Source organism: Salvelinus fontinalis, chromosome 39 (genome assembly GCF_029448725.1).
Source record: "Salvelinus fontinalis isolate EN_2023a chromosome 39, ASM2944872v1, whole genome shotgun sequence".
NCBI classification, from domain to species: Eukaryota; Metazoa; Chordata; class Actinopteri; order Salmoniformes; family Salmonidae; genus Salvelinus; species Salvelinus fontinalis.
Window position 1 is genome coordinate 28,443,960 of NC_074703.1, and position 25,157 is coordinate 28,469,116.

The 25,157-nt window shown below is 50.7% G+C and overlaps 1 protein-coding gene across 1 annotated transcript in view; it reads right to left on the reverse strand.

Annotated features, from left to right (window-relative positions):
• Positions 1-2,085: 2,085 nt before the first annotated feature.
• LOC129838606 (adiponectin receptor protein 2-like) overlaps positions 2,086-25,157 on the reverse strand; it is an 82,437-nt gene continuing 59,365 nt past the window's right edge. The window contains exons 4-8 of the mRNA XM_055905692.1: positions 14,891-15,062; positions 9,919-10,105; positions 9,371-9,558; positions 6,497-6,690; positions 2,086-5,051 (exon numbers count right to left, since the gene is read on the reverse strand). Coding sequence (XP_055761667.1) covers positions 4,923-5,051; positions 6,497-6,690; positions 9,371-9,558; positions 9,919-10,105; positions 14,891-15,062 — 870 coding nt within the window. The 3' untranslated portion in view covers positions 2,086-4,922. The remainder of the gene's footprint in view (positions 5,052-6,496; positions 6,691-9,370; positions 9,559-9,918; positions 10,106-14,890; positions 15,063-25,157) is intronic.

Sequence of the window (25,157 nt, forward strand, 5' to 3'; positions counted from 1 at the left end):
ATGGGGTCAAACCCCAGTCTTCCATTCTGAAGGTAGCAAGTTCACAGCTCCAACTTCAGTGTGGATTTCTGCAACTGTCAATGTGAAAATGACAAAGGAATGAAGGATACTGAGTGTGAAGAGGTTTGTGGCAAAGATCTCACCCCATATGTTCAGGGTTGCAGGTTCTGTCACAGCTCTGGATCAGGATGTGTTGGGACCATGAACTCTGCTGCAGAAAGAGTCAAGGCCACGAGGAGTGGTTACCACGCCAACATGATCAGAGGTATGGTAAGCTGGGGGGGTGGTTCAATCCCGGGGTTCCAGAAGAGGTTATGGAGGAAAACCTCTAAGTGGTCTCTGTGTCCAGGAGATAATCTCTATAACCACCTCTCAGATTGACCCAGAGAGGCTGCTACTCAGACACACAACCTGCCACACCCAGGGATTGAACTCAGTACCCTGCAGTCAGTCAGTGAGCAGGAAGCTTACCACCCAGGGCTTGAACTCAGTACCCTCCAGTCAGTCAGTGAGCAGGAAGCTTACCACCCAGGGCTTGAACTCAGTACCCTGCAGTCAGTCAGTGAGCAGGAAGCTTATCACCCAGGGCTTGAATCAATCAAGTTTATTTTATATAGCCCTTCGTACATCAGCTAATATCTCGAAGTGCTGTACAGAAACCCAGCCTAAAACCCCAAACAGCTAGTAATGCAGGTGTAGAAGCACGGTGGCTAGGAAAAACTCCCTAGAAAGGCCAAAACCTAGGAAGAAACCAGGCTATGAGGGGTGGCCAGTCCTCTTCTGGCTGTGCCGGGTGGAGATAACAGAACTATGCCAAAATGTTCATAAGTGACAAGCATGGTCAAATAATAATCATGAATAATTTTCAGTTGGCTTTCATAGCCGATCATTAAGAGTTGAAAAACAACAGGTCTGGGACAGGTGGCGGTTCCATAACTGCAGGCAGAGCAGTTGAAACTGGAATAGCAGCAAGGCCAGGCGGACTGGGGACAGCAAGGAGTCACCACGCCCGGTAGTCCCGACGTATGGTCCTAGAACTCAGTACCCTGCAGTCAGTGAGCAGGAAGCGTACCACCCAGGGCTTGAACTCAATACCCTGCAGTCAGTCAGTGAGCAGGAAGCTTATCACCCAGGGCTTGAACTCAGTACCCTGCAGTCAGTGAGCAGGAAGCTTACCACCCAGGGCTTGAACTCAGTACCCTCTAGTCCAGTGAGCAGGAAGCGTACCACCCAGGGCTTGAACTCAGTACCCTGCAGTCAGTGGGCAGGAAGCGTACCACCCAGGGCTTGAACTCAGTACCCTGCAGTCAGTGGGCAGGAAGCGTACCACCCAGGGCTTGAACTCAGTACCCTGCAGTCAGTGAGCAGGAAGCTTACCACCCAGGGCTTGAACTCAATACCCTGCAGTCAGTGAGCAGGAAGCTTACCACCCAGGGCTTGAACTCAATACCCTGCAGTCAGTGAGCAGGAAGCTTACCACCCAGGGCTTGAACTCAGTACCCTGCAGTCAGTGAGCAGGAAGCATACCACCCAGGGCTTGAACTCAGTACCCTGCAGTCAGTGAGCAGGAAGCGTACCACCCAGGGCTTGAACTCAGTACCCTGCAGTCAGTGAGCAGGAAGCGTACCACCCAGGGCTTGAACTCAGTACCCTCCAGTCAGTGAGCAGGAAGCGTACCACCCAGGGCTTGAACTCAGTACCAGAGAGCTCAGCTAATTCCCTACTGAACCCTCCTGACCTTCTAGACTGGAACAGTAATGTACAGGCTTTTCCTCAAAACCTATTGTCAAATGGGAGGGAGTGTTGACCTTTTCCAGTACTGTTGAGGAGGCTGCCAGGAGTTCGAGAGGTATTGTGGAAAGACGAACAGTATTAGATACAGGTCTCAGAATGTACACACTTTTTTATACCTCATTTCACCACTAGATGGCAACAGTCTAATGAAAAATCATGTAGGACAACAAACTGGGCATGAAAAATAAAGGAATGTCTGATAATAAAATCCCACAACAAGTGACCATTTGAAATGCACCTCAAGTCATCAACATAAAGTATTAGATATCAAAGCCAAATAAACACATGAAATTTTCCCAGAATTCAAACCCTTTTTATTAGAACAATTACAGCAGATATAAAGACCTATTGCAAATCACACGGTCACCACTGGACGTGTGCTTCAACAAACAATATGCACTTCCCAACAAAAAATAAATTCATTTAAAAAAAACTAAACATCCGTTTTCCTTTTTGTTGTTGAAATGTCCCACTGAAACAAAGGCCTTGTAACTCTGGGCTGAAGATTGAGAAGAAATCTATATAGTCTCAACACAGAGCATTAAGGACCTAGCCTGGTCCCAGATGTCTTTGTGCCGTCCAGCCAACTCCGACACTCACAGTCTGACAATGAGTTGGGGCAAGAGTGCACAAACGCATCTGGTACCAGGCTATCAAGGATCCAAACCCAAGAGAAGGACAGAAAGGGGGGAAAACTCCTTCCTCCTAAAAGAGTCGAGGGTGGAAACTGCCTCCCTGATTATGTTTATAAGCATTTTAACTCCGATGGTCAAATACACTCCTCTACAACAGCGTTATATGGAGGGTTTAAGGTCCGACTCCACTGTCTGGTCTAGCCTAGTTGCCAGATCTGTACAGGCTTAAGCAAAACTTCAGACTTTCAATGTCATGACATTATTTGGCTAAAGCACATCCTGACCTGGCAACCAAGCTAGGTGGAACCACTGTTCTCTAGTGGAACTGAGATCAAGGTCTCAGATGCACCGCCTGTATATCGTCACAATGAATACATGACTGTTAGTGTTTGAACTGGAGTGACTGGTACAGAAGCAGTAAGACTGAGCAGGTGTGTGGCGGATGAATCTGAAGTAGTGAGAGAAGGCTCTCAGCCTCAGCACAGCTATGCACCGTGGCGTAGATCTGATACACATGAATAACTAAAGGACTCAATTCAGTCCGTATCGCCGAAGCTCACCTCGCATTGAGCCGACTTACGCAGCGTTTACCACGAATGCAGTCTCCGCGAAACGACTACTTTTAAATCGTGCTATAAAGCTGAACTTCGCCAATGGATTGAATCAAGCCCTAATACACCACGCTTCAAACAGAGCCCCAGAGTGACACCCCTCTGAGTGAATCTGCTATTACATGTTTCCATCTTTTCAAAATCACATACACACCCTTTAAAAGAGAATAGAAAACCTCCCCCAAAAAACAGACACAATTGATACAGTATTGGAGCAAGAAAAAACACGACTTAAAGCCTGTGATGATAATGACTATTAGACAAAATAATAGCATTCAAAATAAAATAAACACATTTAAATGCATATTTTGTTCTGAAATATTGATCTTCTGTTTTTATTCCGGGTCCCAAATGGCACACTATTCCCTATATAGGTCACTACCTGGTCAAAAGTAGTGCCCTACCTGGTCAAAAGTAGTGCACTAAATAGGGAATAGGGTGCCCTTTGGGCCGTTGTCTTAAAGTCAATGAATCACACACTTCACACAAAAAGTAGTACAAAGTCACTTTATGCCAGAGCAGAAAGAAGAGAGGCTCGCTTGGTAAGGGGATAGAAACGGACAACTTTTCACTGATGACAGTTTCACTTACGGTTTGAGAAACAAATGCATCCCCAATGGCACCCTGTTCCTTAAAATATCCGTGTACTACTTTTGACTTACGCTGGGCTCTGGTCAAAAGTAGTGCACTATATAAAAAGGGAATAGTGTGCCATTGTGGACGCGCACCGACGTTGGTTTCTAATGTTAGGAAGGAAGGGTCGTGTTGACTGTTGGGATGACACACTAGTCAGTGACACACTAGATGTCACGGTCTAATGGAATGAGATAAAGTAGCTACACATCAACTATTCCTCATGTAGTGCACTACTGTTGAAAAGAATATGAACAGAATTCAGCACCTGATTTGTCAACTGGGGCTCAACTTCAGCCAGTCACAGGTCACATCTTCACCCTCGGGCTTAACCCTTGCTGAGCCGGAGAAATTGCCGACCCTCCCTCCCTCGTTATGAAGTTGGATCTCCCTCTCTCCTTCACACGTCTCAACTCTTTGTGCCATAGCTCCCTTCAACAGTGTGTGGGTTCTCCTATATTCCCCACTTTACTTCCCCCCTCGGGCCAAATGATTGGTTTTTACACAATGGTGTTTTCTTGGTTGTTGCCGCATCATCTTTGTCGATTTTTTAGATTCAATATCTTAACTTTTTTTTATTATTTTTATTATTATATATATTTTATACAAATCTATATAACCCGAATTTAGAAATCTTATTTACATGAAAAACGTTGAAAAGCGGCTAGCCTGCCCGTCCCCCTCTCCGCACCCACCTTTTTCATGAAAAAAATTAAATAAAATCTACACATAATTCAATTTTCTTTCTCTTTTTTGTAAAGCTTTTCTTTCCACCACTATAGCATTAAGAAACCCCCAACATTGTATTTTTTTGTTGCTTTGCACCGTGAGCACAACGTTTAGAATGATAATAATCAGAACAACCACTTCAATATTTTACTCAAAATTCACACTTTTTTTTTTTTTTGAGGGGGCGGGACAAGTCTCAAATGTCCAAAACCCCTAGATGCACTTATTGAAAACAAGATGGAGGAGAAGAAAAACAAACGAGACGAAGGTCATTTTTTTCCAACTGAAAAGAAAACCTTGTCTTTTTTTTCGTGTGTCCTCTAAGGGGTCTCCTCTAGACATGTACAGAGAGAGACAGGTCGCTACTGGGGAGTCAGAGTGTGTGTGTGTGTGTGTGTGTGTGTGTGTGTGTGTGTGTGTGTGTGTGTGTGTGTATGAGCGTTCATCAGTCTCCCGTCTCTGTATGTGTTATGCGTGTGCGTGTCCCCCTGGTGGTGTGTTGACGTGACGTGCAGGATCTTCACAGGGCATTGTCCTCTTCACAGCCCGCCCCGGCAGCATAGCGGAAGGCCTGCAGGTTGGACACGCCGTGGAAATGGACGAACGCTCCCGCCACCACCAGGACGTGGAACAACTGATGAGAGTGGAACTGGAGGGAGAGAGAGGAGGAGAGAGGGAGGATCAGTGAAGACGTCACTTCTGATTTAGCCTCCATGGTTGCTGGGTCATGTATAGGCCTACATTAGTGAAGCCTGACTACCAGTCAATTTTTATATAAATTTTTATTTAACCTTTATTTAACTAGGCAAGTCAGTTAAGAACAAATTCTCATTTACAATGATGGCCTACAACCACCAGCCAAATCCGGGTGACGCTGGGCGCCACCCTATAGGACTCCCAATCATGGCCGGTTGTGATACAGCCTGGAATCGAACCAGGGTGTCTGTAGTGACACCTCTAGCACTGAGATGCAGTGCCTTAGACCGCTGCACAACTCCTTCACTCATTGTCATGTTTGGTTTGCAACAGACGGACATGGGAGTAGACAAGAGAACCAACAGATCTGGGACCAGGTTAACATTCATGTGCTCTCTATGTTTGTAGTAAATAATGTCTGAGGATCAGAGATGGTGTCTCTGAAAACAGCCCATAGCTCCTTTAACGTCAACATGGTCCACACAGTCAGCCGTACATCCAGGTGTGCCACTAAGACACAGGAAGTTTCAGTCCAGGGTTTCCCCAAACTGTCCCCAGGACCCCAAGAGGAGCACGTTTTGCCCCCCCCCCCCCCCACCACCAGTACTACACAGCTGACTCAAATCACCAACTCATCATCACACCTTGATCATTTGAATCAGCTGTGTCGTGTTAGGGGGAAAACAAAACGCGCAGTCCCTGGTGTGTTTGTGTAAACAACATGCCCAGACTATGTCATGGAGGAGTTGGTGTAGACCAAATACCTGCCACGCTACATTGCTCATCTAACTCAGCGATGTACCGTCATGCCCTTCTGTCCCGGTCCTTTCCTCCCTTCTACGTGGGTAACACAGGGCACATGTTGGGGCTAACTACCATCTCCAGGACAGATGTAGAGAACGGGAGAGAATAATCCCCCACACACTGACCTGAAGACACACACACACAGTACTGTCCTAAAGTACTGTAACAGAGAGGATATTAACCTCCCACCAGCTGAGGACCAGAAAGGGGGGAGGAGAAGGGCAGCGAGGCCCAGCCTGACGTCCCTGTTCTGGGCTAGCTCTCCCAGGCCTGCCCCCTCTCCAGCTGGGTGTTAATGAAGGGGAACCACCGGGTCACACGTGACGGGGGTGTTAAGGATGGTACTGTCATACTAAATGATCTAACCACAGCCCTATACAATGTCCTCAATTCATTATTGACCTTCAGCTGTGTGAGGGAGACTGAGGAAAAGGTTTCCCCAAAACAAACACATCTGGGATCAATCAGCCCACACTAAACAGCCAGAGAGTTATATTTAACTCCACTGTGTGTGTCTCCAAGTGGTCCGTGTGTGTGTGTGTGTGTGTGTGTGTGTTCCTGCATGCAGCTCAGAGGTTCTCTACTTGTACCCACCCAGATGTCACATTTCCCGGGGAAGAACCTCTCTGGGATGCGGGCTGCGTAGATACAGGCTCCAGAGATGTAGAGAGTAGCCATGAGGAGGAGCCAGCCCATCTGACCCATAGTAGTGGCTCTCAGCAAGCCTTCAGTGATGACAAAGTGCAGGGTGGGGACCACACCGCTCAGACCCAGACCTACAAACACTCCTTGAGACAGAGACAGATAGGGGTTAATATAGACAGACAGACAGGGGTTAATATAGACAGATAGACAGACAGACAGACAGGGGTTAATATAGACAGGGGTTAATATAGACAGGGGTTAATATAGACAGATAGGGGTTAATATAGACAGATAGGGGTTAATATAGACAGGGGTTAATATAGACAGACAGGGGTTAATATAGACAGATAGGGGTTAATATAGACAGACGATAATACAGACAGACGATAATACAGACAGACAGGGGTTAATATAGACAGACAGGGGTTAATATAGACAGATAGGGGTTAATATAGACAGACGATAATACAGACAGACGATAATACAGACAGATAGGGGTTAATATAGACAGACAGGGGTTAATATAGACAGATAGGGGTTAATATAGACAGATAGGGGTTAATATAGACAGACAGGGGTTAATATAGACAGACAGGGGTTAATATAGACAGATAGGGGTTAATATAGACAGATAGGGGTTAATATAGACAGATAGGGGTTAATATAGACAGACGATAATACAGACAGGGGTTAATATAGACAGACAGACGATAATACAGACAGGGGTTAATATAGACAGACAGGGGTTAATATAGACAGACAGGGGTTAATATAGACAGATAGGGGTTAATATAGACAGATAGGGGTTAATATAGACAGACAGACAGACAGGGGTTAATATAGACAGACAGACGATAATACAGACAGGGGTTAATATAGACAGACAGGGGTTAATATAGACAGACAGACAGGGGTTAATATAGACAGACAGACGATAATACAGACAGGGGTTAATATAGACAGACAGGGGTTAATATAGACAGACAGGGGTTAATATAGACAGACAGGGGTTAATATAGACAGATAGGGGTTAATATAGACAGATAGGGGTTAATATAGACAGATAGGGGTTAATATAGACAGATAGGGGTTAATATAGACAGATAGGGGTTAATATAGACAGATAGGGGTTAATATAGACAGATAGGGGTTAATATAGACAGACAGGGGTTAATATAGACAGACAGACAGATAGGGGTTAATATAGACAGACAGGGGTTAATATAGACAGACAGACGATAATACAGACAGGGGTTAATATAGACAGATAGACGATAATACAGACAGGGGTTAATATAGACAGACAGACAGACAGACAGGGGTTAATATAGACAGACAGACAGACAGGGGTTAATATAGACAGACAGACAGGGGTTAAAATAGACAGATATGGGTTAATATAGACAGATGGGGGTTAATAGACAGACAGACAGGGGTTAATATAGACAGACAGACAGGGGTTAATATAGACAGACAGACAGGGGTTAATATAGACAGACAGACAGACAGGGGTTAATATAGACAGACAGACAGACGATAATACAGACGGGTTAATACAGACAGGGGTTAATATAGACAGATAGGGGTTAATATAGACAGATAGGGGTTAATATAGACAGACGATAATACAGACAGGGGTTAATATAGACAGACGGGTTAATATAGACAGATAGGGGTTAATATAGACAGATAGGGGTTCATATAGACAGAGACAGACAGACAGGGGTTAATATAGACAGATAGGGGTTAATATAGACAGATAGGGGTTAATATAGACAGAGACAGACAGGGGTTAATACAGACAGACGGGTTAATATAGACAGAGACAGACAGGGGTTAATACAGACAGACGGGTTAATATAGACAGAGACAGACAGGGGTTAATACAGACAGACGGGTTAATATAGACAGAGACAGACAGGGGTTAATACAGACAGAGACAGACAGGGGTTAATACAGACAGACGGGTTAATATAGACAGAGACAGACAGGGGTTAATACAGACAGACGGGTTAATATAGACAGAGACAGACAGGGGTTAATACAGACAGACAGGGGTTTGTTCACATCTGAGTGGTTACACCTGACAATAACTGTACCCTCACTGATCTCGTTCTGTTGATTTCACTGATGTTACATAAGGCCTCGCTACACATGACTGTCCACTGTATTTCCAGAGAGACAGAGGAAGACAGACAGAAAACTGAAGAGGAAAAGAGAGACAGAGTGAGAGATGGAGAGATAGAGAGAATAACCCTCCTGTCCTACCCTGCCTGGCAGCCACCTCGTCTTAACTGACACTGGGTCCCTGGGTCTGGCACCAGGCCGCTGGGCCTAACGACCCCATAAACGTCACAGAGGACTGATGAGCACCAGTTTAACGGGCTCCATAAAACACAAAGAGGAGGGAGAGGGTATGTGTGTCTGTGTGGGGGGAGGGGAGAGGAGAGGATAGAAGGGAGGGAGGGAGGGGGAAAGACGGCCAGCCTGAGGGCAGCCTGGCACGTGGAAGGAGATGAGGAGGAGCAAGAGGGAGGAGATCCCAGTGTTGGCTCATTATTTTAGGGCCCCCTCTACTGGCAGGAGACCCAGCAGGAGACTAAGAGAGGGAGGAGGGAGGGAGAGAGGTGGGGAATTCACCAGAGCTACAGCTAGTTATGTTATTAGAATACTTTGGGCAGGGGAGTTGAGACGGAGAAGGGACTGATTCACAAAACCAAGATGGAAACATAGATCAAACAGAAAGGATCTGAGCAAACATTCATTCACACAGTTTAGATTCCAAAACAAAAAGGGCACGTAGACACACCCACAGTGACTGACCTGCTCTGACGCCGCGGTACTGTGGCTTAGCGAAGAAGTCACACTGTGAGACGATGATGGCAGAGATTCCTAGAATGCAGACTACTACCAGGTAGATTAACCTGGGGTTGGGAGAGCAGTAGAACGAGTAGTAGAGCCACGGAACAAAGGAGCCCATGATCAGGAAGGCTATGCCAGAGTAGTCCAGTCTGGAGACAGACAGAGAGACAGATGAATGATCTGGATCAGAGAAACTACGTGTCAATCATTCCGTTTCCACAGTAACGCTTAGGGAACATCTACATTGTGACGTCATGCCAATAAAGCAATTTGAAATGGATATATTTTGTTTTATTGACAGAGACAGACAGAGGTTACACCAATGACTAAACATCTGTTCCATCAACTGCTTCAACCAATAGAACCAACGGAATAGTCCCAAAAGTGCAACTCAATACAAAATCAAGTGTAACCCCCCAATTAAAGTATTTGGCACTGGTTCTGCTATCAACACGTGTGGTGCAGTCTGGAGTCAAGTGCACGAAAGGCTAATTTAACCATGGTCTTACTTGGAGAAGACACGAGAGACGCCCTCAGAGTGGCAGTAGACGGTGTGGAAGAGCCAGGAGAAGGACAGACACAGGATGGCCCCGATGAAGAAGATACCGATCACTATCTTCTCCTGGAACGGGGCAGCAAAGTACATGTTGGAACGAAACATATACATGATGCCCAGGCACAGGAAGAACAGACAGCCTGGAGGGGAGAGAGATGGAGGGAGGGAAGGGGGAGAGAGATGGAGGGAGGGAGGAGGGGGAGAGAGATGGAGGGGGAGAGAGATGGAGGGAAGGGGAGAGAGAGATGGAGGGAGGGAGGGGGTGAGAGAGATGGAGGGAGGGAGGGGGTGAGAGAGATGGAGGGAGGGAGGGAGGGGGAGAGAGATGGAGGGGGAGAGGGGGAGAGAGATGGAGGGAGGGAGGGGGAGAGAGATGGAGGGAGGGAGGGGGAGAGAGATGGAGGGAGGGAGGGGGAGAGAGATGGAGGGAGGGAGGGGGAGAGAGATGGAGGGAGGGAAGGGGAGAGAGATGGAGGGAGGGAAGGGGAGAGAGAGATGGAGGGAGGGAAGGGGAGAGAGAGATGGAGGGAGGGAAGGGGAGAGAGAGATGGAGGGAGGGAAGGGGAGAGAGAGATGGAGGGAGGGAAGGGGAGAGAGAGATGGAGGGAGGGAAGGGGAGAGAGAGATGGAGGGAGGGAAGGGGAGAGAGAGATGGAGGGAGGGAAGGGGAGAGAGAGATGGAGGGAGGGAAGGGGAGAGAGATGGAGGGAGGGAAGGGGAGAGAGATGGAGGGAGGGAGGGGGAGAGAGATGGAGGGAGGGAAGGGGAGAGAGATGGAGGGAGGGAAGGGGGAGAGAGAGGGAGGGAGGGAGGGGGAGAGAGAGGGAGGGAGGGAGGGGGAGAGAGGGAGGGAGGGGGAGAGAGAGAGTCAGTCTGATCTATCAGTTGTATACATACAGAATCACAGTGATCATATGGACTCCTGTTCAACGTTATGACCTAGCTAGCTCAACTTTACTGAGTTTTGTCACATATACTATAGATTTATAAAAACATGTCTAATTTGTAGTCTTGCTTGTCAGTGGCTGTGGGAAGAGACTAAACGATGTGAGTTGTGATACTAAAAGTGTACACTAGGTGGTAGTGGTGGGTAGAGAACGCACTTTGTTTGTGTGCACATGAGGTGTGATGGGCCCCCCTTGATTCAGTCAGGCTGAGTAATAATATGGGTGTGTCCTCTACAGCTGGAGGGGGGGGGGGGGCTGTGTCCTCTACTAGCCAGAGGGGGGCTGTCCTCTAGTCCAGTGTTTCTCAAACTGGGTCCTGGGGCCCCCTCTGGGTGCAGGTTTTGGTGTTAACTCTAGCATTACACCGCTGATTGAAATAACCAACACATCAAACGTTGATGATTTGTATCAGCTGTGTAGTGCTGGAGCCAAAACCAAAAGGTTGTTCCCCCGGGGGGTTGAGTCAGTAAACTGAGTCACACTATGCAACAGATTCACCAGAAGGAGAGAAACACAGTGAGTTACTCTGCTAGCAACACAGACCTCGGTGTGTGTGGACCCTGTCAGACCTCGGTGTGTGTGGACCCTGTCAGACCTCAGTGTGTGGACCCTGTCAGACCTCAGTGTGTGGACCCTGTCAGACCTCAGTGTGTGGACCCTGTCAGACCTCAGTGTGTGGACCCTGTCAGACCTCAGTGTGTGGATCCTGTCAGACCTCAGTGTGTGGACCCTGTCAGACCTCAGTGTGTGGACCCTGTCAGACCTCAGTGTGTGGACCCTGTCAGACCTCAGTGTGTGTGGACCCTGTCAGACCTCAGTGTGTGTGGACCCTGTCAGACCTCAGTGTGTGTGGACCCTGTCAGACCTCAGTGTGTGTGGACCCTGTCAGACCTCAGTGTGTGGACCCTGTCAGACCTCGGTGTGTGGACCCTGTCAGACCTCGGTGTGTGGACCCTGTCAGAACACCACAACCTCCTGTCCCCGTTCTCAAAAGGACAGTGGGCTTCTTTCTGCTTTCAGACAGCTGTTGTACTACATCCTGTTGTACTATGGTTTCTACATCCTGTTGTACTGTGGTTTCTACATCCTGTTGTACTGTGGTTTCTACATCCTGTTGTACTGTGGTTTCTACATCCTGTTGTACTGTGGTTTCTACATCCTGTTGTACTGTGGTTTCTACATCCTGTTGTACTGTGGTTTCTACATCCTGTTGTACTGTGGTTTCTACATCCTGTTGTACTGTGGTTTCTACATCCTGTTGTACTGTGGTTTCTACATCCTGTTGTACTGTGGTTTCTACATCCTGTTGTACTGTGGTTTCTACATCCTGTTGTACTGTGGTTTCTACATCCTGTTGTACTGTGGTTTCTACATCCTGTTGTACTGTGGTTTCTACATCCTGTTGTACTGTGGTTTCTACATCCTGTTGTACTGTGGTTTCTACATCCTGTTGTACTGTGGTTTCTACATCCTGTTGTACTGTGGTTTCTACATCCTGTTGTACTATGGTTTCTACATCCTGTTGTACTATGGTTTCTACATCCTGTTGTACTATGGTTTCTACATCCTGTTGTACTTTGGTTTCTACATCCTGTTGTACTTTGGTTTCTACATCCTGTTGTACTTTGGTTTCTACATCCTGTTGTACTTTGGTTTCTACATCCTGTTGTACTATGGTTTCTACATCCTGTTGTACTATGGTTTCTACATCCTGTTGTACTATGGTTTCTACATCCTGTTGTACTATGGTTTCTACATCCTACAACATCCGTCTGTGGTTCCATTGTTATTGTGATTGGGGGCTGGAGTTTTTCCTGACTAATGTGACCTGTGTCTCATCTCCCTGTTTTCAGATGACTGTCTCTCTCTCTCTTCCTCATATCTGTGTATATTTACTATCTAATGACTCAGACCTGGAGTTTTTCCTGACTAACATGACCAGGGAAAAGCTCTGGGTCCAAGAATGTTCTAGGCCTAAAGAGGCCTGGTAAAATCCCAAGGTCAGGTAGAGACTCCCGACCCGAGCTACATTGCCATGTTTGATAGGTTGTTGTTGTGTGTGTTCTTTGTTCTGTTGGATGCTCACCAGGACAGGACAAAGCTATGGAGGGCTGCCAGCTCAATATGTCCAACCCTAACCCAGCTAAATGGTTCCCACCCTAACCCAGCTAAATGGTTCCAACCCTAACCCAGCCAATTGGTTCCAACCATAACCCAGCTAAATGGGTCCAACACTAACCCAGCTAAATGGCTCCAACCCTAACCCAGCTAAATGGTTCCAACCCTAACCCAGCTAAATGGTTCCAACCCTAACCCAGCTAAATGGCTCCAACACTACCCCAGCTAAATGGTTCCAACCCTAACCCAGCTAAATGGCTCCAACCCTAACCCAGCTAAATGGCTCCAACCCTAACCCAGCTAAATGGCTCCAACCCTAACCCAGCTAAATGGCTCCAACCCTAACCCAGCTAAATGGCTCCAACCCTAACCCAGCTAAATGGCTCCAACCCTAACCCAGCTAAATGGCTCCAACCCTAACCCAGCTAAATGGTTCCAACCCTAACCCAGCTAAATGGTTCCAACCCTAACCCAGCTAAATGGTTCCAACCCTAACCCAGCTAAATGGTTCCAACCCTAACCCAGCTAAATGGTTCCAACCCTAACCCAGCTAAATGGGTCCAACCCTAACCCAGCTAAATGGGTCTAACCAACTAATGTGAATATTCAGTTCTCTGTTTACTCAGTGGCCCTTGTCCTTAATTTAATGCCCAACGCATCTGTGCTGGAGCGGAAGAGAGTCTGTGTGTCTGTGGTTTGCTCTGTGCTCCCATATTATTCTATAATTTCTGCACGTGTGAGCAGGGACCTCATGTTAGTCTGTCTGTGTATTGGCTGGTCCTTAGTCTGACTGTGTGTGTGTGTGTGTGTGTGTGTGTGTGTGTGTGTGTGTGTGTGTGTGTGTGTGTGTGTGTGTGTGTGTGTGTGTGTGTGTGTGTGTGTGTGTGTGTGTGTGTGTGTGTGTGTGTGTGTGTGTGGCGTCTTCAACCCGGCATGATGGAAGCAGCAGAGTGCTAGAGCAGAGAGCAGATAGTGGGGAACGTTAACACCATTACTAGTGATTAGGGCAGGACGTTTTGACATGGCAGATTAACCATGCTACTCTATAAAGAGACAACACATAGTATTAAACACTGTGTTTTATCCTCTGTGTGGCTCAGCTGTGTCCTGCTAATTCTCTCTTCTCCTCTACCACCCCACCCCCCTCTCGGCTCCTCTACCACCCCACCCCCCTCTCGGCTCCTCTACCACCCCCTCTGCTCCTCTACCACCACCCCCTCTCCGCTCCTCTACCACCACCCCCTCTCCGCTCCTCTACCACCACCCCCTCTCCGCTCCTCTACCACCACCCCCTCTCCGCTCCTCTACCACCACCCCCTCTCCGCTCCTCTACCACCACCCCCTCTCCGCTCCTCTACCACCACCCCCTCTCCGCTCCTCTACCACCACCCCCTCTCCGCTCCTCTACCACCACCCCCTCTCCGCTCCTCTACCACCACCCCCTCTCCGCTCCTCTACCACCACCCCCTCTGCTCCTCTACCACCACCCCCTCTGCTCCTCTACCACCACCCCCTCTGCTCCTCTACCACCACCCCCTCTGCTCCTCTACCACCACCCCCTCTGCTCCTCTACCACCACCCCCTCTGCTCCTCTACCACCACCCCCTCTCTACTCCTCTACAGTTTATGGTCCCCAGAACAGAAAAGGTTGGGAACGACTGTTCTGTGATCTAATTAGCTGTGGGTTTTTAAGGGTGTAGTGTGATCTAATTAGCTGTTAAGTCACTCAAACCAAAGTAAATGTCACCATCAAAAGACATTAATTTGCTAGCTTTGTTTGAAAAATATATTTCAATTTAAATGCTAGCTTGGTGTGTGTTAGTGATTGTGTCCCCCCCCCCGCCCTGACCACTCTCTTACCCAGCAGGTGAGTCCAGATGTTGCCCGTCTCAGTGTGGATCCTGAAGATGCTCTTGAAGCAGGCCCTGAAGGAGGGCATGGGCGGCCGGTGCCCGTGGCGGAGATACTCGTTATCCTTCAGCCACTCAGGCAGCACGTCATGAGGGATGACCCGCCACCGGCCTTCCCACACCTTGGAAGAAGACACAGGGAGAGACGCGGAAAAACACTTCATTAGGGTTTCCTCCGAAACGGGATTGAACTTGAGTTACGAATATAATTAAACAACTGAGGGGGAAAAGGAGTGTTCTCTTTCGTGTATCTTTCATATTTCCATTTGATGTTCAGGGTGAATTGACATGTCCAGTGGAGACGCAGGCCGAGACAGAGCAGGCCGGGACAGAGCAGGCCGGGACAGAGCAGGCCGGGACAGAGCAGGCCGGGACAGAGCAGGCCGGGACAGAGCAGGCCGGGACAGAGCAGGCCGGGACAGAGCAGGCCGGGACAGAGCAGGCCGGGACAGAGCAGGCCGGGACAGAGCAGGCCGGGACAGAGCAGGCCGGGACAGAGCAGGCCGGGACAGAGCAGGCCGGGACAGAGCAGGCCGGGACAGAGCAGGCCGGGACAGAGCAGGCCGGGACAGAGCAGGCCGGGACAGAGCAGGCCGGGACAGAGCAGGCCGGGACAGAGCAGGCCGGGACAGAGCAGGCCGGGACAGAGCAGGCCGGGACAGAGCAGGCCGGGACAGAGCAGGCCGGGACAGAGCAGGCCGGGACAGAGCAGGCCGGGACAGAGCAGGCCGGGACAGAGCAGGCCGGGACAGAGCAGGCCGGGACAGAGCAGGCCGGGACAGAGCAGGCCGGGACAGAGCAGGCCGGGACAGAGCAGGCCGGGACAGAGCAGGCCGGGACAGAGCAGGCCGGGACAGAGCAGGCCGGGACAGAGCAGGCCGGGACAGAGCAGGCCGGGACAGAGCAGGCCGGGACAGAGCAGGCCGGGACAGAGCAGGCCGGGACAGAGCAGGCCGGGACAGAGCAGGCCGGGACAGAGCAGGCCGGGACAGAGCAGGCCGGGACAGAGCAGGCCGGGACAGAGCAGGCCGGGACAGAGCAGGCCGGGACAGAGCAGGCCGGGACAGAGCAGGCCGGGACAGAGCAGGCCGGGACAGAGCAGGCCGGGACAGAGCAGGCCGGGACAGAGCAGGCCGGGACAGAGCAGGCCGGGACAGAGCAGGCCGGGACAGAGCAGGCCGGGACAGAGCAGGCCGGGACAGAGCAGGCCGGGACAGAGCAGGCCGGGACAGAGCAGGCCGGGACAGAGCAGGCCGAGACAGAGCAGGCCGAGACAGAGCAGGCCGAGACAGAGCAGGCCGAGACAGAGCAGGCCGAGACAGAGCAGGCCGAGACAGAGCAGGCCGAGACAGAGCAGGCCGAGACAGAGCAGGCCGAGACAGAGCAGGCCGAGACAGAGCAGGCCGAGACAGAGCAGGCCGAGACAGAGCAGGCCGAGACAGAGCAGGCCGAGACAGAGCAGGCCGAGACAGAGCAGGCCGAGACAGAGCAGGCCGAGACAGAGCAGGCCGAGACAGAGCAGGCCGAGACAGAGCAGGCCGAGACAGAGCAGGCCGAGACAGAGCAGGCCGAGACAGAGCAGGCCGAGACAGAGCAGGCCGAGACAGAGCAGGCCGAGACAGAGCAGGCCGAGACAGAGCAGGCCGAGACAGAGCAGGCCGAGACAGAGCAGGCCGAGACAGAGCAGGCCGAGACAGAGCAGGCCGAGACAGAGCAGGCCGAGACAGAGCAGGCCGAGACAGAGCAGGCCGAGACAGAGCAGGCCGAGACAGAGCAGGCCGAGACAGAGCAGGCCGAGACAGAGCAGGCCGAGACAGAGCAGGCCGAGACAGAGCAGGCCGAGACAGAGCAGGCCGAGACAGAGCAGGCCGAGACAGAGCAGGCCGAGACAGAGCAGGCCGAGACAGAGCAGGCCGAGACAGAGCAGGCCGAGACAGAGCAGGCCGAGACAGAGCAGGCCGAGACAGAGCAGGCCGAGACAGAGCAGGCCGAGACAGAGCAGGCCGAGACAGAGCAGGCCGAGACAGAGCAGGCCGAGACAGAGCAGGCCGAGACAGAGCAGGCCGAGACAGAGCAGGCCGAGACAGAGCAGGCCGAGACAGAGCAGGCTGAGACAGAGCAGGCCGAGACAGAGCATCCAACAGATGCAGACACGCTGCGTACAGTGGAGATATTTAACCTGCGGTGTGGTTCTCCAGTGTCATTAAAGATGGGCTGGTTCTCTGGAGCCTCTATCAGTTTCACTCAGAGACCCAAACTCTCTGGGTCCTTGGCTTTAACTGACTACAGTCATTACAACAGGGAGCAGGATCACTGAGGCAGTTACTGTACAAGCTAAATGAGTTCAACAACACACACACCACACAGGGGCACGCACACAGACAGAAAGACACAGACATTGATGGACGCACACACACACACAAGACAGACAGACAGACACACAATGGACAGACATGGATGGACACACAACGGACAGACACACGAGCAGGTGAAATGCAAGTGTACGCACACACAAAATGTAAGCGTGTGCAGAGCCGTGGTCAGGTAACACTCCAGGCAATAAGAACATGTAGGCCTCCCCACCGGAGACCAGGGTTCACTCCCCGTCTCCCCCCGTCGCCTCCTCTCTGTATCCCCATCCGTTTCTATGCCCGTCTCAATACAAGCATCAATAAATACTATGGAAAAAACGCAAGCTTGCAGCTAGGAGCAGAGGAGCCGCTGTCAGGACAGGCACTAGGAGCAGAGGAGCCGCTGTCAGGACAGGAACTAGGAACAGAGGAGGCGCTGTCAGGACAGGCACTAGGAGCAGAGGAGCCGCTGTCAGGACAGGCACTAGGAGCAGAGGAGCCGCTGTCAGGACAGGAACTAGGAACAGAGGAGGCGCTGTCAGGACAGGCACTAGGAACAGAGGAGCCGCTGTCAGGACAGGAACTAGGAACAGAGGAGGCGCTGTCAGGACAGGCACTAGGAGCAGAGCAGCCACGTCTAAATGTTTTGCTTACGGCGGCTACGGAGAAGGAGAGGGCTCAGTCCTTGTTAGGGGGCCGTGACAGTGGCACTGTATTATCCTCAAAGCAGGCAAAGAAGGTGTTTAGTTTGGAAGCGTGACGTCGGTGTCCGTGACGCGGAATTTCGCTTGTTTGATTGCCTTGCGGAGGGAATAGCTACACTGTATATTCAGCCATATTCTCAGACCGTTATCCAAGGTTAAATGTGGCGATTCGTGCTTTCAGTGTTGCGCGAATGCTGCCATCCATCCACGGTTTCTGGTTAGGGTAGGTTTTAATAGTCACAGTGGGCACAACATCTCCAATGCACTTCTTTATAAACTCAAGCGTGGCTTCCGATTGGTCAGACCAGCGTTGAATGGTTCTCATCACTGGTACATCCTATTTGAGTTTCTGGCTATAAGATGGTAGGAGCAAGATGGCGTCGTGGTCGGATTTGCCGAAGGGAGGGCGGTAAGAGGGCTTTGTATGCATCGCGGAAGTTAGAGTAGCAGTGATCAAATGCATTACCCATGCGCATAGTGCAATCAATATGCTGATAGACTTTAGGTAGCCATGTTCTCAAATGTGCTTTGTTAAAACCCCCAGCTACAATGAATGCAGCCTCAGGTTATGTGGTTTCCAGTTTACATAGAGTCCAGTGAAGTTCTTTAGGGCCATCTTGGTGTCTGCTTGATGGGGAATGTACACAGCTGTGACTATAACTGACGAGAATTCTCTCGGTAGGTAAAATGGCCGGCATTTGATTGTAAGGAATTCTAGATCGGGTGAGCAGAAGAACTTGAGTTCCTGTATGTTGTTATGATTAGACCATGAGTCATACACCCCCGCCCTTCCTCTACCCAGAGGTGTTTATCTCTGTCGGCGCGATGCATGAAGCCCAGTGGTAGAACCGACTCCAACATCATATCCCGAGAGAGCCATGTTTCCGTGAAACAGAGAATCTTACAATCTCTGATGTCTCTCTGGAAGGCAACCCTTGCTCAAATTTCGTCTACCTTGTTGTCAAGAGACTGGACATTGGCGAGTAGTATACCTGGGAGCGTTGAGCGATGTGCCCGTCTACCGAGCGGGACCAGAAGACCGCTCCGTCTGCCCCTTCAGCGGCGCTGTTGTTTTGGGTCGGCTACTGGGATTAGATACATTGTCCTAGGAACAGAGTAGCCGCTGTCAGGGCAGGCACTAGGAACAGAGTAGCCGCTGTCAGGGCAGGCACTAGGAACAGAGTAGCCGCTGTCAGGACAGGCACTAGGAACAGAGTAGCCGCTGTCAGGACAGGCACTGGGAACAGAGTAGCCGCTGTCAGGACAGGCACTGGGAACAGAGTAGCCGCTGTCAGGGCAGGAAACTAGGAACAGAGTAGCCGCTGTCAGGGCAGGAAACTAGGAACAGAGTAGCCGCTGTCAGGACAGGCACTAGGAACAGAGTAGCCGCTGTCAGGGCAGGAAACTAGGAACAGAGTAGCCGCTGTCAGGACAGGCACTAGGAACAGAGTAGCCGCTGTCAGGACAGGCACTAGGAACAGAGTAGCCGCTGTCAGGACAGGCACTAGGAACAGAGTAGCCGCTGTCAGGACAGGCACTGGGAACAGAGTAGCCGCTGTCAGGACAGGCACTGGGAACAGAGTAGCCGCTGACAGGGCAGGAAACTGGGAACAGAGTAGCCGCTGTCAGGACAGGCACTGGGAACAGAGTAGCCGCTGTCAGGGCAGGCACTAGGAACAGAGTAGCCGCTGTCAGGGCAGGAAACTAGGAACAGAGTAGCCGCTGTCAGGGCAGGAAACTAGGAACAGAGTAGCCGCTGTCAGGGCAGGAAACTAGGAACAGAGTAGCCGCTGTCAGGGCAGGCACTGGGAACAGAGTAGCCGCTGTCAGGACAGGCACTGGGAACAGAGTAGCCGCTGTCAGGACAGGCACTGGGAACAGAGTAGCCGCTGTCAGGACAGGCACTGGGAACAGAGTAGCCGCTGTCAGGACAGGCACTGGGAACAGAGTAGCCGCTGTCAGGACAGGCACTAGGAACAGAGTAGCCGCTGTCAGGGCAGGCACTAGGAACAGAGTAGCCGCTGTCAGGGCAGGAAACTAGGAACAGAGTAGCCGCTGTCAGGACAGGCACTAGGAACAGAGTAGCCGCTGTCAGGGCAGGAAACTAGGAACAGAGTAGCCGCTGTCAGGACAGGCACTAGGAACAGAGTAGCCGCTGTCAGGACAGGCACTAGGAACAGAGTAGCCGCTGTCAGGGCAGGAAACTGGGAACAGAGTAGCCGCTGACAGGGCAGGAAACTGGGAACAGAGTAGCCGCTGACAGGGCAGGAAACTGGGAACAGAGTAGCCGCTGTCAGGACAGGCACTGGGAACAGAGTAGCCGCTGTCAGGGCAGGCACTAGGAACAGAGTAGCCGCTGTCAGGGCAGGAAACTAGGAACAGAGTAGCCGCTGTCAGGGCAGGAAACTAGGAACAGAGTAGCCGCTGTCAGGGCAGGAAACTAGGAACAGAGTAGCCGCTGTCAGGGCAGGAAACTAGGAACAGAGTAGCCGCTGTCAGGGCAGGAAACTAGGAACAGAGTAGCCGCTGTCAGGGCAGGAAACTAAGAACAGAGTAGCCGCTGTCAGGGCAGGAAACTAAGAACAGAGTAGCCGCTGTCAGGACAGGCACTGGGAACAGAGTAGCCGCTGTCAGGGCAGGCACTGGGAACAGAGTAGCCGCTGTCAGGACAGGCACTGGGAACAGAGTAGCCGCTGTCAGGACAGGCACTGGGAACAGAGTAGCCGCTGTCAGGGCAGGAAACTAGGAACAGAGTAGCCGCTGTCAGGACAGGCACTAGGAACAGAGTAGCCGCTGTCAGGACAGGCACTGGGAACAGAGTAGCCGCTGTCAGGACAGGCACTAGGAACAGAGTAGCCGCTGTCAGGGCAGGAAACTGGGAACAGAGTAGCCGCTGTCAGGACAGGCACTAGGAACAGAGTAGCCGCTGTCAGGACAGGCACTGGGAACAGAGTAGCCGCTGTCAGGACAGGCACTGGGAACAGAGTAGCCGCTGTCAGGGCAGGCACTGGGAACAGAGTAGCCGCTGTCAGGGCAGGCACTGGGAACAGAGTAGCCGCTGTCAGGCCAGGCACTGGGAACAGAGTAGCCGCTGTCAGGACAGGCACTAGGAACAGAGTAGCCGCTGTCAGGACAGGCACTGGGAACAGAGTAGCCGCTGTCAGGACAGGCACTAGGAACAGAGGAGCCGCTGTCAGGGCAGTGGTGGGTTACACCAGGGTTGGACCATGGTTCAAAATAAACATAACATCTCATTCTACCCTTCTACCCAGGCCTCCTCCTGTATTAGACTACTGTTCCATAGACCTCCCTATGTAATATCTGTGTTAGACTACTGTTCCACAGGCCTCCCTAACACAGATATTTACATACACTTAGGTTGGAGTCATTAACTCATTTCTCAACCACTCCACAAATTTCTTGTTAACAAACTATAGTTTTGGCAAGTCGGTTAGGACATCTACTTTGCATGACAAAAGTCATTTTTCCAACAATTGTTTACAGACAGATTATTTCACTTATAATTCACTGTATCACAATTCCAGTGGGTCAGAAGTTTACATACACTAAGTTGACTGTCTTTAAACAGCTTGGAAAATTCCAGAAAATGATGTCATGGCTTTAGAAGCTTCTGATAGGCTAATTGGAGGTGTACCTGTGGATGTATTTCAAGGCCTACCTTCAAACTCATTGCCTCTTTGCTTGACATCATGGGAAAATCAGAAGAAATCAGCCAAGACCTCAGAAAAAAAATTGTAGACCTCCACAAGTCTGGTTCATCCTTGGGAGCAATTTCCAAATGCCTGAAGGTACCACGTTCATCTGTACAAACAATAGTACACAGTATAAACACCATGGGACCACGCAGCCGTCATACCGCTCAGGAAGGGGTCACGTTCTGTCTCCTAGAGATGAACGTAACGAACAACAGCAAAGGACCTTGTGAAGATGCTGGAGGAAACAGGTACAAAAGTATCTAAATCCACAGTAAAACGAGTCCTATATCGACATAACCTGAAAGGCCGCTCAGCAAGGAAGAAGCCACTGCTCCAAAGCCGTGGCTTCGGTTTGCAACTGGACATGGGGACAAAGATTGTACTTCTTGGAAAAATGTCCTCTGGTCTGATGAAACAAAAATAGAACTGTTTGGCCATAATGACCACTATTTTGTAAATGACATCGCCGAAGTCAAGGATCGGTAGGATAGTCAGTTTTACAAGGGTATGTTTGGCAGCATGAGTGAAGGAGGCTTTGTTGCGAAATTTGAAGCCGATTGTAGATTTAATTTAGGATTGGAGATGCTTAATGTGAGTGTGCCTACTTGGCACCCTTGTTAGTTAGTTAGGCTCACCAGCTATGTACACCTTGTAGTTATTATGGTCAGACGACGTGCCCAGAGGCCCCGACCCCCAGGGGGCTCACATTGATTTTGCTGAATCACTCAGGTATTACATGAACACAGATTACATGGCAGAATCTGTAGAATCGCAGGAAATGTGCTTTAAAATGGCTAAATGCCCCCCCCCCCCCCACACACCCCCATGAAGAGGGATGTGAACAGTTTGGGTTGCTAGTACCTCTGATATAGGCCGTTACTGCTGATACAGACACATGCAGAAATGTGAAGCTAGTTCCATGCACGTGGCATTCTCCATTTGTCAACGCTAGAGCTAGAGGGAAGGAGAGAGGGAGGTCTGCCTATTTGGCAATGATAGAGGAGGGAGGAGGGAAATGTGAGGTGTTAGACCTAAAGGTCTGGTGACCACTCATGTGATAGCAACGTCTCTCCAGGCTAGCTAACCTGGTCAGGAACACACAGGTCCCTAATGGCACCCTATTCCCTATGTAGTGCACTACTTTAGACCAGAGCCTATAGGGGTGGGCACTACTTTAGACCAGAGCCCTATATAGTGCACTACTTTAGACCAGAGCCCTATATAGTGCACTACTTTAGACCAGAGCCCTATATAGTGCACTACTTTAGACCAGAGCCTATAGGGGTGGGCACTACTTTAGACCAGAGCCTATAGGGGTGGACACAGGAGAGCGAGAAACAGTTGTTGTTGTTGACTAATTCTGAGTCATCAAGTGATTTATTTCTGTAATTGAAAGCCTGCTGTTTGACATTTCAGCACAAGTTAGATGTCTGTTCCCATCAACTGCAGAATTCTGAGCAGCGTAGGTTAATTTCTAGTTGGCCCCCGTTCCAGAGGTTAGGCATCACAGAGTACATATTGCAGGGCTGTGTTCAGTAGGGCACACACACAGCAAAACATTTAGCAACAGATACATTCGTTCTATTGGATAAGTTAATGTATAGAACCTACCTGTTTTTTTTTTTGCTACTGAACATGACAATCATGCCACATAACCCACTGGGGCGACAGAGAGAGATGAACAAACCTCCGTGCGATAATGACAGAATAAACTGGTCTAAATGTCACCCTCATCAAAAGTGGTGCACTTTACAGGGAAAAGGCTGCCATTTCAAATCAAATCTAATGTTATTTATCACATGCGCCGAATACAACAGGTGTAGGTAGACCTTATATGCTTACTTACAAGCCCTTAAACAATTCAGTTTAAAAAATAACAAAAAAATAAATAATAAGAAATAAAAGTACCGTGGTACCGGTACAGAGTCAATGTGCAGGGGGAACCGGTACAGAGTCAATGTGAGGGGAGAACCGGTACAGAGTCAATGTGAGGGGAGAACCGGTACAGAGTCAATGTGCAGGGGGGTACCAGTACAGAGTCAATGTGCAGGGGGGTACCAGTACAGAGTCAATGTGCAGGGGGGAACCGGTACAGAGTCAATGTGCAGGGGGGAACCGGTACAGAGTCAATGTGCAGGGGGGTACCAGTACAGAGTCAATGTGCAGGGGGGTACCAGTACAGAGTCAATGTGCAGGGGGGTACCAGTACAGAGTCAATGTGCAGGGGGGTACCAGTACAGAGTCAATGTGCAGGGGGGTACCAGTACAGAGTCAATGTGCAGGGGGGTACCAGTACAGAGTCAATGTGCAGGGGGGGTACCGGTACAGAGTCAATGTGCAGGGGGGGTACCGGTACAGAGTCAATGTGCAGGGGGGTACCGGTACAGAGTCAATGTGCAGGGGGGTACCGGTACAGAGTCAATGTGCAGGGGGGTACCGGTACAGAGTCAATGTGCGGGGGGTACCGGTACAGAGTCATTGTGCGGGGGGAACCGGCACAGAGTCAATGTGCGGGGGGGGTACCGGCACAGAGTCAATGTGCGGGGGGTACCGGCACAGAGTCAATGTGCGGGGGGAACCGGTACAGAGTCAATGTGCGGGGGGTACCGGTACAGAGTCAATATGCAGGGGAACCGGTACAGAGTCAATATGCAGGGGAACCGGTACAGAGTCAATGTGCGGGAGGTACTGGTACAGAGTCAATGTGCAGGGGAACCGGTACAGAGTCAATGTGCGGGAGGTACCGGTACAGAGTCAATGTGCAGGGGAACCGGTACAGAGTCAATGTGCGGGAGGTACCGGTACAGAGTCAATGTGCAGGGGAACCGGTACAGAGTCAATGTGCAGGGGGGTACCAGTACAGAGTCAATGTGCAGGGGGGTACCGGTACAGAGTCAATGTGCAGGGGGGTACCGGTACAGAGTCAATGTGCAGGGGGGTACCGGTACAGAGTCAATGTGCAGGGGGGTACCGGTACAGAGTCAATGTGCAGGGGGGTACCGGTACAGAGTCAATGTGCAGGGGGTACCAGTACAGAGTCATTGTGCGGGGGGTACCGGTACAGAGTCAATGTGCGGGGGGTACCGGTACAGAGTCAATGTGCGGGGGGGTACCGGCACAGAGTCAATGTGCGGGGGGTACCAGCACAGAGTCAATGTGCGGGGGGTACCGGCACAGAGTCAATGTGCGGGGGGTACCGGCACGGAGTCAATGTGCGGGGGGTACCGGCACAGAGTCAATGTGCGGGGGGTACCGGCACAGAGTCAATGTGCGGGGGGTACCGGTACAGAGTCAATGTGCAGGGGAACCGGTACAGAGTCAATGTGCGGGGGGTACCGGTACAGAGTCAATGTGCAGGGGAACCGGTACAGAGTCAATGTGCGGGAGGTACCGGTACAGAGTCAATGTGCAGGGGAACCGGTACAGAGTCAATGTGCAGGGGAACC